At 37.6% G+C, this 19667-nt stretch overlaps 2 protein-coding genes across 9 annotated transcripts in view; one reads left to right on the top strand and one right to left on the bottom strand.

Annotated features, from left to right (window-relative positions):
• The window catches only part of LOC311588926 (uncharacterized protein MSANTD5), a 179315-nt gene that overhangs the window by 93842 nt on the left and 65806 nt on the right, over window positions 1-19667 (bottom strand). The window lies entirely within an intron of this gene.
• The window catches only part of ZMYM2 (zinc finger MYM-type containing 2), a 70355-nt gene that overhangs the window by 28115 nt on the left and 22573 nt on the right, over window positions 1-19667 (top strand). For 6 of the 8 annotated variants that reach the window (XM_084767123.1, XM_084767120.1, XM_084767124.1 and 3 more), the window contains 7 exons: window positions 6655-6726; window positions 8090-8240; window positions 8905-9020; window positions 12066-12182; window positions 14348-14498; window positions 17264-17436; window positions 19139-19304. In XM_084767123.1, coding sequence (XP_084623249.1) covers window positions 6655-6726; window positions 8090-8240; window positions 8905-9020; window positions 12066-12182; window positions 14348-14498; window positions 17264-17436; window positions 19139-19304 — 946 coding nt within the window. Of the gene's footprint in view, window positions 1-4176; window positions 4635-6654; window positions 6727-8089; window positions 8241-8904; window positions 9021-12065; window positions 12183-14347; window positions 14499-17263; window positions 17437-19138; window positions 19305-19667 lie in introns of those variants that run through there. The other 2 variants (XM_084767125.1, XM_084767127.1) reach the window with 2 other exon arrangements.

The raw sequence follows: 19667 nt of genomic DNA, 5'->3' as shown, positions 1-19667 counted from the left end.
TCCCCACCTGTGTTGCTGTACTAGGAATGAACCACTGAGCCGCATCTCTATTCTGATAGTATTTTGAATTCAGGAAACAGTTTTGTTTAGCTACTCTCAACTCAGTTCTTCTGATTGTTTAGAGACCCTGGTCCCATTCCATTTTCATATGAATTTGAGATTCTGCTTTTCAAGTTGGCAGAAATAAAATTTTGATATGGTATAGAATCTACAGGTGGCTTTGGCTAGTGTTGAAATCTTGATAGTATTGAGCCTTCTTATTTATAAACATAGGTCTTTTTGCATTTACTTAAGTATTTCTTGATCAGTCTTGTAGTTTTTACTGTATAGGTCTTCATTTCTTTGGTTCTTATTCTTAGATGTTTAGTCTTTGACATGTTAATTGATTTGTTGCACTTAATTTCCTTTTGAGACTGTACATGGCCAAAGTATAGAAATATGGGTTATTGTCCTCTGGTATCTTTAACTTTGCTGAAAGTATTTATTATCTCTAATTTTATTGTAGATGGCTTGGGATTTTCTGTATTTTTAGTCATTTCTCCTATCTGTGAATTCGAGAGAACTTTATTTTTTCTTTTCTAATATGAATGCCTTTTGTGTTAGTTTCCTTGCCAATTGCTGTTGGCAGAACTATTATGTCTGATGAAAATGACCAGGAGATGGTCATGATCCCACAGGGAAGCTTCTTGCCTCCCACCAGTTGCGTACACATACTTACGGCAGTCCATATAGCCATTGTAAGGTTGAGGTAGGTTTTTTTGTATTCTTAGTATATATGGGTCTTTTTAATTATAAGAGTGTGTTGAATTTGGTTTAATGCTGTTTCTGTCCTTTTGAGGTAACTTTTAAAAAACTTTATTGAGCATGTAGGTTAATTTCGTTTTTTAATGGTCCATAGGGATAAATCCCATGTGATTGTTACTACAGTTTCTTCTACCTAAGCTTATATGTCTACTCTGGTACTCTGGTTTTCTTTTGCTGTTAAATTTGTTTTGTAATGAGGATAATGCTGGCTCGTGGAGTGGTGGGTTGAAATGCCTCATCTCCTTTTTGGAAGAAATTGAGATTGCATGTTGTTTATAGATTTTAGCAGTGAAGCAGTCTGCTCTTGAGCTTTTCTTTGCTGGGGTTTGTTTTAGTCTTGAAACAGAGTCTTGTTATGTTGTCCCGGCTGGCCTCAGGCTGTTCTGTCCCCATCTTCATGCTGCGCCTACAGCTTCTGCCATCATGTCAGTGTCGGGACGATTTCAGCGGCCGGTTAAGTCTCCTTACTTCATATAGTTCTCTTGACATATTCTGGGGAGTTTTTGTGTTTGTTTTGGGAATTTGTGTGTGTTGTATAACTTTTCATACCACTTTCTTGTATTCCTTTTATTTTTTGAGACAACGATGTTACATTTATGTATGGTGTTCTTTCTGTCTTTGTGTGTGTGTGTGTGTGTGTGTTTGTGTGTGTGTGTGTGTGTGTGTGTGTGTGTGTGTGTGTGTGTGTATTTGTATACATTTTTGGTATGGGGTCATGTGTAGGTGTGTGAGCCAGAGGTCAGCTTTGGGGTGTCTTTCCTTGGGTGCTGACCACCTGGTATATGTATATACCTATTTTTTGAGGTATGGAATCTTACTGGCTTGGAGCTTATCAAAGTAGTCTAGACTGGCAGACTGGTGAGCAAGCCCTGGGGAACCACTTGGTTCTGTTACAAATATGCCTGGCTTTTTAAAAAATATGGGTGCTAGGGGTGGACCTCAAGTTACCAGGTTTGTGTAGCAAGGAGTTTACTGGTTGAGTTATTTCCTGGCCTTTGTGTCTTTTGTTACTTTAGCAAAAGGTTTATAGAAACTTTATTTCTTTTGTTTTTCTCCCCTTTCTACGCATGCTAGGTTGATGTATCCCACTGAATTGTAGTCACATCTATTTTTCTATAATAGATGTGACTATGGGATGGCATGGGTGTGTTATGGGTACAGGGGTGCTTATAGGTATATGTATGGAGACCGCCGGTCAATCTTGAGTGTCATTCTTTAGTCATCTTGGTTTTTGAGGTAATGCTTTTGCCCTGAGACCTGGGACTTAGGCTAAGGTTAGGCTGAGTAGCCCAGAGCTCCAGAACATCCATGTGTTTCCACCGCCCCAGCACCATAATACAAATGCATGCCACCATACCCAGCTTTTTAAGTTGGATGCTAGGGACTAAACCTCTGTCCTTACAGTTGTTGGAAAACACTTTGCTATGTGAGCTATCTTCTGGCAGTTGTTTTGATTTACTTAACAGTTTTATGTTTATGGATGTTTTGCCTATTTGTATTGTATGTCTGTGCACACCACGTTCACGCCTGATGCCTGGAGAGCCTGGATCCCCTGAAAGAGCTGCCAGTGCTCTCAGCTATTCATCCATTCATCCATCCATCCATCCATTAATTAAATCAAGACCAGGGTCTCACTGTGTAGCTAGGAACTTACTATGTAGTCCAGGCTGGCCTCAGACTCACAGCAACCTGTCTGCTTCAGCCTACTCAACCGCTGGCATTGTAGGTTGCTGCCTATAGATGTGGTCTGTATCTTTTTGAATAATCAACTTACTGGTTCTGCTTTGTAATTCTATTTTACTATTTTTGCGCTTTGATCTTTATTTCCTTTCCTTTTCTCTATTGTCAGGTTATAGTGGTGATTTGCTGGATCTCAGTAGTAGAACATTTGCTTCTTGCTTTCCTGTGTAAGGAAGGCCCTTGTTTCAGTCTCCCACACTTTTTTCTTTTTCTTTCTTTTTTTGATTTTTTCTTAACTTTTTTCGAGACAGGTTTTCTCTATGTGGCCTTGGCTGTCCTGCTGTTTGCTCTGTAGACCAGGCTGGTGGCACCACCGCCAGGCGTGTTTTTTTCTTTTTTTAAAGGGAAGGTGGAGTATTGATTTGAGATTTAATGATTATTAAGGATCCATATTATCTCAAATAAGCATTCTTCCTGTCTCACTGAGCTGTGACTAGACTTATGTAAAAAGGTGTAGCCCACCACTCCCTTTATTTTTCTTTGTATCCCAGCTGAGCCTGAACTTGGTGTGTAGGTGAAGATGACTTTAGAAGGCTGGTTCTCCTGTATCCGCCCTCCTGGTGGTACAGTGAATACAGAGCTTGTGTGGTTCTGAGCCTTCACTCTGGAGTTCATTACAAGCACATTCTACTGAGGAACACCTCCAACCTCTGTTGTTTTGTTTTATTTTAGTGTTTGAGATGCAGCCACCTTCTCTGTAATTTCAGTACTGGCCTTGTTACTGCTAGTTATTGGTTCCACTATGAGCTAGGTCAGACCACCTTAGCAAGATTTGGGGTAAGAGTGGTTGGTGGTGATTAAGCTATATTACCACTGCCTAGTGGAGGGAAAGATTTGGTCTTTAATAGTAGCTAGGGTGGGGGGCTTAGGAGGCATACCTTCTACTGAAGAGTAAGATGGAACTTAGGCTCTATGCTTTGCCTTTTCTTGTGTGGGTGGGGCTAGAGTCAGGGGTTGAACGTTCTGTTTCTCCATGCTGCTGTTGTATAGTAGTTATGGTTGTTTGTATAAGTTTTCCCCCTAATTTCAAGATTTTATTCTTGTCTTTATAATTTCAACAAATTGTTGGTGTATATCATATCCCCCCCCCCAAAAAGTATCAAGTAAATCTAGGGTTTGTTTATTTAGCTTTTATCTGTAAATTTAATGTTCTGCCTAATGTGGGACATCTTCAGGCAGGTTTTTTTTTTTGGCGGGGGGAGAACTTGTCTAGTTTTTCTTTTTGTCTTATCACTCCAGAACTCCAAAGATATGAAATAGTACGTCTGTTACTGTCTTAGAATTCTCCAGTTCTTAAACAATTTTTCTTTTCTATATTTATTTCTTTGAGACAGGATCTTACTGTGTAGCCTTGGCATGGGCTTGAACTCCCCAGAGATCCACCTGCCTCAGCCTCTCAAATGCTGGGATTAAAGATGTGCACCATCACACCTGTTTTTAAATTGAGAGCTTCTACGTTATTCTTAAACACATTATAATTATTGAGGCATTTTTATGATCAATACTTCTGAGATCCTTGCCAGCTAATTCTAACATGTGGTTTTAGTTTTGACATCTGTTGCCTTATTGATTCTAAAGCTTTAGCTTTGCTTTTTGTGATGATGATTTCTTTTTTTGTTTGTTTGTTTTTAGATTTATTTATGAATTATTTACACATTATTCTGCCAGCATGTGAGCAAGCATGCCAGAAGAGGGCATCAGATCACATTATAGATGATTATAAGCCACCATGTGGTTCCTGGGAATTGAACTCAGGAGCTTTGGAAGAACAGCCAGAGCTCTTAACCTCTGAGCCATCTCTACAGCCCAAGGATTGCTCTTTTTAACTTAAACTTTGATTTCTTAGTCTAGGGATCTTTTTTCTTTTATTCCTGCTTTGTGTGTGTGTGTGTGTGTGTGTGTGTGTGTGTGTGTGTGTGTGTGTATGGGGTGCGTGCCTGCGTGCATGCATGTGTTCATTACATGTCTGGAACCCATGTTGCTTGAGCTTTTCATGTGGAATTTTGTGAACATTAGTTAAGCATACACCCTGTCACTGAGCTCCACAGCCCTATCATTGTTAAGTACAATGAACATCTTCTTGAAATAGTTATTCATGTTTTTGTTCTTTGAGTTTTTCATATATTCCTAAGTAAATAAGTAGGTAGGAGTCCATGCAGGCCCTTTTATTGATTATAAGATTTATTGGAGATTACAACATGATATGTTACAGTCTAGACAGTGTCTTGCAGCTTATGAACTAAAATTATATGACCCATTCTTATTTTTCCCCATTTAACTTTGTAATTGGTTTTCTTTTTTTTTTTTTTGCAGGGGGGGGGGTGTTGAGATAAAGTTTCTCTGTGTAGCGTTGGGTGTCCTAGAACTCTAGACTAGTCTGACCTTAAGCTTAAACTTGTCTCTGCCTCCTGGGTGCTGGGATTCAAGTCACAGCCTGATGGCTTACTGATTTTTACTGTCTTCACTGTTTAGTTTTTGGAACCCTGATTATGTGCTATAGATCATAATAGTATATATTTTGTTGCTTTTCAGTAACTTTCCACCTCCAGCATATTTTCATAACATATAGGAGACTTAATCATTTTAAACTTTAGGGTAAGGATGCACATACTTACCTGTTGGAGGCTATATACATTAAGTGCTTTAAAAAGATTCTCAAAACAACTCACTTTTCAGATAGTGAAATTTTAATTATTTCTTTATTATTTTAGATTTGAGATTTCATAACAGTTTATTGTGTTTTAATAAGATCTTAAAATATGCTGGGTTATCTAAGAGGAACAATTGCTTTTCCTGATTAACGGTGACATACATATGGTTCAGTACTACCAGACTGTTCTCTCAGCTGCTCAGGAAGCTGGGGCAGGAAGATCACAGTTTCAAGGCTGGTCTGCGCTAGGCACTGAGTTTAAAGCAAGCCTGACCATCTCAAAACTCAGAAGTACAGAGGATGGCGTGATGGCCTAACCTGTGCAGAAGTGAGCACATGAGTTTGAATTCCTTAGCACCCATAAGCCAAACCAGGTAGCATACTGTCTGTAATCCCAGTGCTCCCACCACCAGGACGGGAGATGGAGATAGGGCGTCACTGGAAGCCCATATTCCAGCTTCCTGGCATACTTGACAAATAGGAGAAGTCAGGACTGATACCTAAGGCTGTCCTATGACCTCTACACATTCCACACATGTGCAATTAAAAACGTCAAACGTACCGCCTGGATGAGGTGGTACACATCCTTATCCCAGCACTCAAGTGTTAGAGGCAGGGTGGGGTCTCTGAATTTGAGACTTGTCATTCTGCATGCCAAGTTCTGTCCAGCCAGGCCTATATAGTGAGACCCTACCTGGAAAAGAAAGAAAACAAAAAGGAAAGAACAAAATATTAAAAGTCCAAAGAATGATAATTAGTAATCTCTATTATTAAGGTATATAAATATATACATATGTATAAAATTTATATTCATTTTTGTGTGCATTAGTGTTATGCCTTCATTGTATCTTTGTGAGGGTGTCAGATCTTGGAGGTAGAAACAGCTGTGAACTGCCATGTGGGTGCTGGGAATTTTACCCAGGTCCTGTGGAAGAGCAGTCTGTGGTTAACTGCTGAGTCATGGTTCCAGCCCTATTTAAGATATATTTTGATATATCTTGTCAGGTGTGGTGACTCATGTTTTTAATCTCAGCACTTGGGAGGCAGAGACAGGCAGATCTCCATGAGTTTAAGGGTAGCCTGGTCTACATAATGAGAGCCAGGCCAGCCAGGCCATCACAGAGATCCCAGGGAGGTGGGTGCGGGGGTGGGGTGGGGTGAGGTATCTTAATACTAGAGTGCTTATCTAGTACTAGAGACCAAGTGCTGGCCCTTTAATGCTGAGGTGATGGAGGGGATGAATCAAAGTCTGTTTTATTTATTTCCTACATTGTTATGTTAATGTTTTATCATTGTGTCATTTTCCCTCTACAGTGAGTACAGAACAGAAATGCATTGTTGAAAGTTAGGAAATTATAAATCAGTCAATAATTGAAGCAACTTTCATAGCTTGTTCGTTTACTTTTCAGTCTAACAGCTTTACTTTATGTACTTACGGAGTCTTTTTAAAAATGTTTTAGGTAGGTAGCCATCCAAGCTTCCTGAAGGAAGTTCGAGATCACATGCAGGACTCTTTCTTAATGCAGCCTGAGGTGAGCAGGAATGTTGGTGAGATTCAAGACTCATTTAAAAAGAAAATGTGTATGGGTGTGTGCCTGCCATGGTGGATGTGTGAAGGTCAGAGGACAGCTTGTGGGAATTAGCTACCTCCTTATATGTGTGGGCCCCTGGTGTCAAGTACATATATGTAAAATCACATCTATTTTCAAGCATTAAAATGTATTTTTTAACTATACACAGAAACTCTGTCTTGAAAAACAACAAAAAAAGTATTTTTAGCATAATAGTTATATAAAGATATTAAAATCTTTTTTATACCATATGTTGAGTGTTTTTCTTATCTTCAAAAGATAGATTTTTCAATTCTACTACATTTTACAAGTCTTTATATGTCAGAAAATACTTGCGTTCTTAGAAAAATTCTTTTCAGGTATAATTTTTTGACACTGTCTACCCAGTTGAATAGCATCCTTCCCATACACCTGACATGGTGCTCTACTGCTGCCTAGCCACTCAGGCTCTTACAGGCTTTCTTTTCCCCATGCTGCATTTGGAGTGGTTTTGGGTTTTGTTGTTGTTGTTGTTGTTGTTGTTGTTTGTTTTTGTTTTGTTTTGTTTTGTTTTCTGCTGCTGCTGCTCTGTCAGACAGGGTCACATTGTATAGCTGGGAATCCTGCCCCAACTTCCTACATGCAGCATCACTGCCAGCTCCTTCTATGTCTGCTTCTCAAACGTGGGCGTATTAATCCTTAGCCGGATACCTCATTTGAGATACCTGTGGTCAGGTAGCCGTAGTTCTTTACGTTTTTTATTATTTTGTTTTCCAAATTGTAGTTCTCCTGAACTTCATTTCATTTCCTCAACTCTGCAAAACTCATGGGCTCCAAAACCCACAAACTACCTCTGGATAGTAAGATTTAGTAGCTATAGAGAGCTTGCTTGCTTGCTTGCTTTCTTGTTTCTTAGAAATTCAGACTTGAGCACAGTGACACACACACACACACACACACACACACACACACACACACACACACACACACACACACGGTACACTGAGCCATCTCTATACTTTCACCTAGATGTTAGACACATGGTTGTTTTCTGAAGGAGAGTTAGAGGATTGATGATTGGTTTGTGAGAACCTAATCTGATTGGTGGCACAGTTAGTTTGTATGGAGATAAAAGAGAGTAACAGAATCACTTTGAATAGATGGCAAATGCTCTGAGCCATGTGTGATGGCACATGTCCGCAATCCCAGATCTTGGGGCGCTAAGGAAGGAAGGTGAGAGGTTTTGAGGCTCCATAGAGAGTGCTGTTCTTTGCTCTTCAAAAAATGTCATGAAATTAGTTCTAATTGTGGTTTCTAAAATTATCTTTCTGTGTTCAAATTTTAGAAATACGGAAAACTGACAACTTGTACTGGTTGCCGAACACAGTGTAGGTTTTTTGATATGACTCAGTGTATAGGTCCTAATGGATATATGGAGCCATATTGTTCCACTGCTTGCATGAACAGTCACAAGACAAAATATGCAAAATCACAAAGTAAGTTTCAGGTATTTGGAAAGTTTAAAGACTTTAATGACATAATTGTTTATTAAAGGTAACCGATCTTATTTTTATGGTTTTAAATGTGTTTGGTTTTCTCACACCTTACTTCTTTAATGCAAGCCTTTTGATGGTTTCCATAATTTTTAATTTTCAGAAGTTGGTGAGATTTTTCTCTGTATCTGAAATTCTTAGGTAAAACTCTTACTACAATTATACTCAAAGCTATCTAAAATGTATTTTTATGTGTCCATATATGCTTTAGATAATTTAACAGGTTTTTAAAAAATAACTACTTTTTTATTAAATATTTGGTTTTATGCACATGAGTGTTTTGCCTGTATGATTCGTCCCACTTGTGTACATGCAGAGGTCGGAAGAGGGTGAAGGGTCACCTGGGCCTGGAGTTACAGGGGGTTGTCAGCTGCTTTGTGCGTGCTGGGAGCTGAACTTGGTGGGGTTTTGCAAGAGCTCTTAATCGCTGAGCCATTTCTTATACCCCTGGCAGTAATTTTTAATGATGCAAGTAATCTTGAATAACTAAAGGGTACAAATAATATGAGAATAATTTGTAGAGAGACCCATTTAACTATCAGTTAGCCTTTAAGAAAACTTTCTTTTACTTTATAAAGAAATCAGGTATGTATCTTTTCTCTTACAGGTTTGGGGATTATTTGCCATTTTTGTAAGCGAAACTCTTTACCTCAGTACCAAGCCACAATGCCTGATGGAAAACTGTATAACTTTTGTAATTCCAATTGTGTGGCTAAATTTCAGGTTTGTTATTTACTTTTCTCCACCCTCATAGGACTCACATAGCTAACAATCAGTGTAATATGCCTTTTCTTTTCTGCTACTTTATACTTAATTTATTGAGGGCCTGATTGGAAGGTGGAGATTATAGCATGAATCACAGAAGGCCTGCCTGCTTTTGTACAGATTTGATTGATTTTTAAATTATTACTATATTACAGAGCTTGAGGGAAAATGAATTTTAGTATGGTTTAATTCAGTGCTTGATGTATAGTGCTTTTTTTGTTAGATAGTTATGTGATAAATGAGTGAAATATATGTGTCTTTAGCCTAGAAGTCTTAAGCATGCATGCTTCCCAAATTAGCAGTGAGCCTTGTAGGAGGAGGACGAGACCTCTTGCTGTAGACCTTCACTTACTGTGGGCTCAGTTCAGGGACACAGTTTTGATCTGCTAAATATTATGAGCTGTCTGTCATAGTTCTTCAAAGTTGAGTATAGATAATCTCAAGATAATGTTATGGGAAGAGTTGAGACTTAGCTAGCTTCAACACTGGGAAGAAACAGGTAGTAGAGTAGCTTTGCCTGTTGTGTGTGAGAATTTCAGCGTATAGCCCAGAGCTTCAGAGCAGTATCCAGCACTTCTGCTTGATTCCAGGCACTGCACACTGTGCTAACTTATCTGAACCGAAACTAGAGTCTCTTACATATGCTACGGCAGTCATTACAATGGTTACTCTCGTTTAAATAAGTTAGATGATAAACTTGTTCAAGACTAAACTTTGATTAAATTGAAATCATGGCCACTGATAGGTAAAGTTCTTATAGTGGTGCATATTGTTTCGATTTTGTTGGTTTTTTTTCTTAAAGAAATAAAGGCATAATTAGTTTGAGAAGAGAAGGATACTGTTGATGGCCTCCTGCTTGTCAGATCTTAAAACTGCCTTTGTCCCTTTTGATGTTAGGTATACTGTACTGATAAAGGTAATGTCTTAACTACTTACCCTCCGCCCTTGCTTCGGAGTGCTGGGGCTTAGGCTGGGCTGGACTGGAAGTATGTACCCCTGTCTCAGGCTTGAGCCACTCTGACAGGCTAAACTGCATTTCCCATATACTTCAAACTTCGTGGCTATCATTTGAGGAGACTGTGTATATGTATATGTATAATAACTATTTTTAAGAAAACAGTTTTGAATAGCACATTCAGATAAGGCTATATATGTGTGAATAGGCACATACACACACATACATCCTTATGTAGTCTCATTTATATACAATAAGACAAATAGGCATTTATTTATTTATTTTATTTTATGTTATATTATAGAGGAGTTTATTAAATGAGCATGGGAGGAGAAGGAATGTGGGGAGGGGTGCCCTAGAGAGGGACAGACACAGGAAGAATAAGAGAAAGGGAAGAGAGCGGCAATTTTTTTTCAATCTCTTAAGAAGGCTGTGTAATTTAAATTTCTATCTGTATTAGGTATTTTCCTATTAAAAGCAAGATAATAGGATTTGAGAAATCAGCAGTTAAGAGCACAGGACTGTCTTCCGGAATAACTGGGCTCAGTTCTCAGCACCCACATGGCCGCTCACAGCTATCTATAATTGTAGTTCCGGGAGATCTGACACTCCCAAAGACACGTGCACACAAAACACCAGTGCACATAAAATCTTTTTTTAAAAAGCTTTGTCTCTAAAAGGTGCTGTTTCTCACAGTGTTAGAAGCTAGAAAATCCAGTATGGCTCTTGGAAGCTTGTGACTCAGGCCTTTGAGACTTGACTAGGTGGACCTGGATGAAGTGGCCCAAAAGGCATGTTAACATTTTAGTCACCTGATAGTAAATGTCTTTTTTTTTTTTTAAACAAACTTTATATACAATGTGGTATTTAAAAATGATTGTTTCTCCCTCCACCGTTTGTTGAATAATTTTTTAGCTATTTCATACACGCACTAGGTTATGTGTCCTGTGTATATATGATGCGTGGTGCACTTCACAGGAAGGATAAATGCCAGTGCACCCAGGTCAAGAATCAGACAGAAACAACAGCTGGGCGTGGTGGTGATTTGTAAATCTTAGCACTCAGGAGGCAGAGGCCTTGGACCTCTTAAGTTTGAGGCCAACCTGGTCTACAGAGTGAGTTTCAGGACAGCCAGAAAAGAAAAAGAAAACAAATTAGATGGGGGGGAGTTCTGTTGTGGTGGCATTTACCTTCAATACTGGCATTTGGGAGGCAGGAGGATCTCTGCTCTACATAGCTGGTTTCAGAACATCAGGGACTGTATAGAGACCCTGTTGCAAACCAAGAATCAGAAAAACAAAGAACCATCGAACTCGGCTTTCACACCGATCGCCTGCCTCTGTTCTCTTGAGTGCTGGAGTCACAGGTGTGCACCACCACACTTGGTTCATATAACCTATCTTTTTCTATGAGTTATTCCTGGTATGAATACCAGCCTTTACTCTTTCCTCATCTAACCCTATAGAAGAATTGATTACCTTAAAAAAAAAGAAAAAAAAAGAAAAGAAAAGTAATATATGCTGTTTTCCTTGATAAGGGTTTGAGTGAGAATGATGGGAGAAATGTCGTGGGGCGAGTCATTTGTAACTGAGTGTTTGAGCCGTGAAGAGAGCTGGGCGGTTTGCCTGTCTCCTGCCTGCCTTGCGCCCTCCTCCCTCTTCATCCCTCTTCCGTGCTTTCATTTGCAGTTTGGAATTTGTGCAGCTAACCTTACAGCTACAATTTTCTTTAGCTGAAATAACTAAATTATGGTTTTTCCTTATAACAATATTTTATTTTAATCTTTTTTTTCTTTTTTTTTAAATACTGGGGATTGAAGCTAGGGTCTTGTGCTTGCTAAGCAAGCTTCCTACTACTGAGCTACATTTCAGCCCTTAGGCACAGTGGCTTTTAAAACCAAAATTAAGAATCGTCGTTTCATGTACTAAAGAGATAATTAGCAAAGAAACTATTTCTTTCTGCATGTGGTAGACAGACATTTGATAGTTCTTACAGGTAGACGTTCTAAAATACATGTCAGATTAAGTGTATTTTGTTCTTTATTTTAGGCTCTAAGCATGCAGTCATCTTCAAATGGCCAGTTTGTAGCACCCAGTGATATTCAGTTGAAATGCAACTACTGTAAAAATTCCTTTTGTACAAAGCCAGAAATCTTGGAATGGGAGGCAAGTGTTGTTTCCTTATGTGTTATCTGATGAGAATCTAATAAAATAACTGGCATTTCTATTTGGAAGCCTGTTTCTTAGTGAACCGTAATAAGTTTCATATTTGTGTTATTGGTGTGTTTACTCTGGAAATCAACAGGATAGATTTCAAGTGAAGCAATTTATTGTAGTCACATGCAGAATGTTTCTAATATAATATAAAAAGCCACTTCAGACACCCAGAGTAACTGTTTTCTTCTTGTCATTATCATCTCTGAGCTATAAATATCTTATTGGTCAATATTTATAGAATTAGAATTTGTTAGTCAGATACTATGTCATCATTTAAAGTCTTATAAGTATATTTTAATAAGGGAGTAGAGGCCTGTGAATCTTGTTACTTTTTTCCCTTAGCACTCTTAACTTTTTCTAAGTGTGCACTAATTTACTTTGTCATGTTGTTTCTTTTGCTGTTGCTACCACTGAGTAGGGCATTTGTTTCCAGAAGAGGACATTAATGGACAGATAGGTCATCCACCCAGGCTACCCATTGCTGTGTTGAACAGTGCTTCCTTTCGACCATCCTTTAAACTTTTGGGTGGATTGGGTGGTCCAAGGGGAGAGCATGGAGTATATAGTTAAAAAAAAAAAAAAAGAAAAACAAAAAACAAACTTATATAGGATTTAGAACTAAAATCAGACTATTTTCTGATTGTTCACAGGTTACTTAAAGTGTAATGCTCAGGTAAAAAGTGGTATCTAGAATTAGACTCCATGATTTTTCTAAAAGTATTTGGAAATATAAGAAAGTTTATTATTTTAGTGCCATTAAAATTCTTCAGTTTATTATTCTGCTTGGTGCTGTCTCCAGAGTAGTTAAGCCAGCCATTCTTTTGAGACTCTTGATGGTATTCCATCATGAGTTTTAGACAGTAACCACATGATAGCAGAAAGAACATCGAATGCCCAACATGAGAATAAAGGAATGACCAGGGACCGTGCGAAGAAGTCGACAGGCAAGGATAGAAAGCAGTGTTGTGTAGGAAATGAATGGTCTGTAATAAACTGAGACGTAATCATTTTTAGATGAAATGTAATAATTTAATAATTAATAATAATGATTTAGATGTTATATTTTGTAGTAATGTGGTATTGCTTCTGTTTACGCAGGACTTTAGTGTTAGATGCCATTAAGAGATACTGTCCTATTGAGCGAGCATCTCCACAGGACACTGGGTTTAGGGCTCCACAACCAGCAATTATGATTTCTTTTCTTTGTCTTCTTTTTCTGTGTGTGTGTGTGTGTGTGTGTGTGTGTGTGTGTGTGTGTGTGTGTGTGTAGTTTGTTGAGCTTAGGATCTTAAGTATGCAGCAGATACTTGATTTCCAAGCTACTTTCTCCTCTTGAGTTATGTATTCATAATTGGGGCAGTTTTCAACTGATGATTGTTTTAACTACTTGAGTTGTTTCCTAGACCGTTTTTTTTCTCCTTATTTTAGTTTTCAGAGATCTATCTCTTAAGTGATGATTTAGACTTAATCTATATATGCTATAATTTTGAGAGAAAAGCTGTTTTCCTTAAGAGTTTTAGTTCTTAACTCCTGCTTTACTGTTTAAAAGCCTGACAGTTATGGCTTTGAAGCCAGGAGAAATAATAATTAACTATTTTTTTATTTAAGGGAACTAACTTAGTCTCAAGATTTTGCACCAATGCTATATAATAGCACTAAAATGAAAACTTAGGACGTGAAAGATGTTTTGTTAAAGTGTGACAGGAATGTGTTTGAATCTACTTCTCTATTTTCAACAAAGACTGTTTTACATTGACTAAAATGTTGTATCTTGTGTTTCTGTAGCTTACTCACTTGGTTTGTTTGTTTGTTTGTTTGTTTTATTCTTTCTGTTTCTCCCATTGAGTTAGCATTTCCAGACTGATACTTTGTTAGTGATTGTTTGCCTAGTCATTGAGTACTTTTAGGGCAGTTAATGATGCTGAGTTTTGTGAAGCTATGTTTATATTTGTGAATTGGTTAACTTAGGTGCATGTGGTCCATAGGAAATGTATCTCTAAGGATCATAACATTATATAGAAAAATAATTTAACTTTTTGTAAGGTGGCTTGTATTTTTTAAACTTGGTTTTGAGATGGTTCTCACACTGACCAAGGTTCCCGTTGTGCGTTTAGAACAAAGTGCATCAGTTCTGCAGCAAAACGTGCTCAGATGACTATAAGAAGTTGCATTGCATAGTTACGTATTGCGAATACTGCCAAGAGGAGAAGACTCTACATGAAACAGTAAATTTCTCTGGCGTTAAGAGACCTTTCTGTAGTGAAGGCAAGTGTGTATACAGCGTTATTTGTTTATTTATATATTTGATGCCTCTTGTCAAAATATTTAAGAATATGTAATTACAGATGTCCAGAATAGGTGTACAATTTTAATATGGCTGAACAAAAAACTTTGTTTGCTTTTCTACTGAATAGTTTTTGTTGTTTTACATGTATTTTTAGACTTCTGGGCCTCAAGGTTTCATCTAGAAATTTGGGGACAAAATGAAAGAAAGCATTGTCATATTATGCCATTGCTGAACTTCTAAGCTGTGGCCTGAAAGTTGAATTTCAAGAGCAAAGAATGTTTTCCGTTGGTTGTATTTCTCCTGCCAGCTTGCTGCCTTGCTACAAAATTTTATAGTATATAAATTTATATATTTATATACTATATAAATATATATATTCTGACCTCAAAATCAGAAACCCATGATATTCCAGAAGTTGCAGGTTTTGTATTTTTAGGTTAAGGAAACTTAGTGAGTAAAGTCCATGCAACTGTTCATTTTAAATAAGGGTTGTTGACAGAGGGGTGGCAGGAATTAGATTCAGTGACAACTGCGGCACAGACATTTAGAGGTTTGTGGCTTCTGGGGCACATTACAATATGTTCACAAATGTCCTTTCTTTTCACTATTACAGACGTGAACTTTAGTTATAAATCCGTCTCCAGAGATAGAAGCAGGATGTGTTTTAGGTGCTTGTTGGTACTTGTATTCCCCGTTGCCACAGTCTTTCTCTAAACTGGCTTTAACCTGATTGACCCTATGTAAAAACAGTCTAATTCGTTCCTAAGTTTGAGCATATTAATATTGATTATTAATATGTATCTGATCTTATCTAAAATGGATTTTATTAAAGTGAAGAGCACATCAGATAGTTGGTACTTAGAGAAACATGATTTTCAGAAGGAAAGACTTAAAGGTTTCAGATGGGCAATGAAAACGTGTTAAAGATGTGAATTTTTTTTTTAAGCCCTCTGTTCCTCAGTCTAGTGTTCTGCTGGGTAGTGTTACCATCAATCAAATCCAGTAATTAAAAAAGGCCAGGCTTGGTAGCATATACCTTTAATACAGTACTTAGGAGGCAGAGCCAGGTGGGAGTTTCAGAATAGCTTGATATATATAGTGTGTTACAGATACCCCAGGCTACAAAGAGACCTCAAACACACACACACACACACACACACACACACACACACCAAAAACAACAAAAAATCCAGCAACAAAAAGCTAAATAAGATATATTAAAAATATTTTATAATATAGTCCAAGGGCTGGTGCGGGCTCAGTGGAGAAAGGTGACAAGCCTAATGACATCGGTTTGATTCCCAGTGCCCATGTGTAGGCTGTAGTATTACGAAGCCACACACACGTATTTACATATATAAACAAGTAAATGTAATCTTAAAAACAGAATATATATAGTTCACAGTAGTAAATACATAGTGATTTATAAAACTTTTTTTTTAAAATTATACAGTTAAGTATGGTGGCAGTTGCCTACAATCTTTTGTTTTACTTCTTTTTTCCAAGACAGGGTCTCTCTGTGTAGCCCTGGTTGTCCTGGACTCACTTTGTAGACCAGGCTGGCCTCGAACTCTCAGAGATCTGCCTGCCTCTGCCTCCCGAGTGCTGGGATTAAAGGCGTGTGACCCCTTGCCTGGCTAATTGCCTACAATCTTAACACTCAGGAGTTTGAGGAAGGAGGATTGAAAGTTCAAAGCCACCCTAAACTATATAATAATGAGACCCAGGCTCCAAAAGCAGAAGATTCACAAATAGGACAAAAAATTTAATAGATTCTTAATGTTTTAGGTCGATGAGAATGTTTTTATTAAAGAACAGATAGTTTCCTAGATATTAGTAGATCATTCTACTTACATGAAGTAGCATGTAATATGGAGGCTTATTTAGCTTCAGATGTAGTATAGATGGTAAATTAAGGTCTGAAAATACTTAACACATTTATGTTGAAGGTAAGGGGGGTTATTCAAGGAGTAGATAGCAAAGTATTTTTTTTAGACAAGTCAGTTCCGTTTCCTTGAAGAATTCCCATATGAAAATAAGCTGACAGGAAGAATATCAAATGCTTAAGTATAATGCCTTCTAAAGAATGTATCTATGAATTTAGTCGGAACTAATCTACAGTCTGTTCATTTTTCTAACACACTCACTTGTAGTGATTTTTATTTAAATAGAACACAGAGAATAGTTCTGAAGCATGACCAGACTTTAATGTCTTAAAAGTATTGCTTGAATCTCTAATATAATCTGTTCTGTTCTCATTTTTATAGGTTGGTGTTAATGATAATGGAGTTAGTATTTCAGAGAGCCTGGGAAAAGGTTCAGTCAGTAAAGTGCTTGCTGTGCGAACACTAGCCCCTGAGTTTGATCCTTATCACCAATGGAGAAGTCAGGCATGGCAGTCTGTAAGCCCAGCACTGGGGAGGTAGAGACAGGAGCCTTTGGGGCTTGCTGGCTAGCCACACCAGCTAAGTTGTCAGGCTTTAGGTTCAGTGAGAAACTGTCTTTTAAAGAAATAAAATAAAATAAGATGGAGAGCCATTGAGGAAAAAAAACAGGCACCAAACTCTGGTCTCCACACGCACCTAAGTATATACATAACACACAGGTTTTCAGTTGGAAGAGAGGACTTTATATGTGAACATACTGATCATATGCTGAAGCTGATAATTAGCTAGTCTTAAAACATCTGTTAGTTTAAAACCTCTTTTTATGTATTCTTTTAAAAAGATATAACATTTTTCAGGCTGCAAGCTGTTATACAAACAAGATTTTGCAAGACGATTAGGATTAAGATGTGTTACGTGCAACTATTGTTCTCAACTGTGTAAGAAGGGAGCCACTAAAGAACTTGATGGGGTTGTCAGAGACTTCTGCAGTGAAGACTGCTGTAAAAAATTCCAGGAGTGGTATTACAAGGCAAGTAACAACACATGCTGATTATATCCCCTACTTTGGGGAGATTTTTAGAACTCTTGGTAGCTATTACTGTGACAGTTAAGTTTTTTTGTGTGTGTGCATACTTTACGCCTAGCTTTCATTCATTATGGCTGCTGTTCATTAATTAATTAATTTTTTTGGTCTTTCCTACTTGTGTTTTATATCTTGAAGTGGAACTATTATTTTTCTTTAGAATTTAGGCACTACCAACCATTAGGCTATTTGTGTATTTTCAATGGTGTAGCTTCATAAGCTGCTCATTCAGCAGGGGGACTGAACTGGAGGCAAAAAGAGAGTAAGTACATTATGACCCGTCTTTGTTAATTCTTGAAGACATGTGTACCAACATGAGCCTTTGTTAATAATATCTCCAAAATGGGATTTTACTTTTTAAAAAAATGCTAGCTAAAATATAGTGTACTTCTGGGGCAAGCCTTTACAGTATTTATTAATAGAATTTCATTTGAGGTAGGAGGTGAGAGATAATCACATACACAATATAAAACTATGAGTTAGAGCAATGAAAAAGCCACAGCCACAATTGCTATGAAGTGCAAGGCAGTACTCAGTATTATCAAAATTTCCAAACTATTAAGCTGATGATCAGTTTTTAATAATTATAGTAATTTATTTGTGGGTCAGAAACTTAATATTTTTAAAGGTTTATTTATTTTTATTATATATACAATGTTGTGCCTGCATATGTGCCTTCGTGCTAGAAGATCTCATTAAAGTGTAATTGTGTATATTTATATATATATATATATATCACTTTTTCTTTTTTCTTTTTATGTTAGAAAACTAAAATAATTAAGCTATCATTTTTGAGTTGCCCATCGTAAGAGCTTGTTTCAGAATTATTCTGGTCTTCCTGCCGCTGTCATTCCTATTATTGCCCAGCGTGCCACCCTGCATCCAGTGAAGTTATTTTCTTTCTTGAAATTAAAAGAAAGTAGTCTGGTCTTACATACTTCACCCTGGAAACCTGCTTATTAATAAAAATGTGGAAGATGATATAATTCCTAGAGACTTCTACTTGTTATAATGGGCTTAAAATTATATTGTTTCATGCTACTGCTGTTTGATTTAAGTTTTTTGTTTTGTTTTGTTTATCTTTATTTGAGTCAAGGTCTTACTTTGTAGCCCAGACTTGCTGGGTAGCCCATTGTGGCCTCTAAAGTTGCCAACTTCCTGTCTTAACATGCTGATTGTTAGAGTAATAAGTATACACCACCATACCCAGTTCCAAAATTACTTTCAAGTAAATTCTACCTGTTTTGTCTAATCATGTTCACTTAGTTATTTTTTTCTTAAATGATTCACGTATGTGTACACAGGTGCACATGCCTCCATTTGAAAACCATAAGAGGGAGACAACCCCTCAGGTGGACCTCAGGTCTTCATAGGCTGCTCCAGCCCTTAGAGTTGCACAGCAAATACAAGAAACTGCTTTGGTGTAGAGGCTTGGACTTTTGTCATTTAATTACACATTTAGTCTTCATGTTGACTTACAAACTTACTTTTTCTTATATTTCTTGGTTGTGAGCCTAGCCTTTAATGGCTAGCCCCAAACTTTTTCTTTGATAACGTTCCAGAACTTTCTCATCACTTCGGTCAGCTAATGTGCAATATGTTAAGTCTTCCCATTTGAAATGTCTGAGCACTTTCTCTGTTTATTAAGGCTGCAAGGTGTGACTGCTGTAAGTCCCAAGGCACTCTTAAGGAGCGAGTACAGTGGCGTGGGGAGATGAAACATTTCTGTGATCAGCACTGCTTACTACGTTTCTACTGTCAGCAAAACGAGCCCAACATGACCACCCAGAAGGGCCCTGAAAACCTACACTATGGTATGGGATGCAGCCACTTGAAAACTTTAATAGTCTCCATTTTCTTAGTTCTCAGTCCCAAGCACTGATAATGAGCAGTTGATTTTTAAGAGTTTTAAGATAATTAGCAGTTGATTTTTGGAGTATGACTCAATGGTAGAGCAAGGACAATAGGTTATAACCCTAGCAAGCCTACCCAGGAACAAGGTCAGTTCTCTCATAGTTTATGCATAGATGGAAAATAGCATTTGAAATAAGCTCCATACTTCTTATAGGTCCAAGTCCCCTAAATGATGTTTTATAGATACACTGCTCATTTTATTCTTAAAAAAACCTGTTAACTGGAAAACATTGCGCATTATTGAGCTAAATTGGAGAGAAATT

The sequence above is a fragment of the Acomys minous genome (assembly GCF_964271855.1).
Source record: "Acomys minous genome assembly, chromosome: 18".
Taxonomy (NCBI): Eukaryota; Metazoa; Chordata; class Mammalia; order Rodentia; family Muridae; genus Acomys; species Acomys minous.
This window is presented reverse-complemented; position numbering and strand designations above follow the sequence as displayed.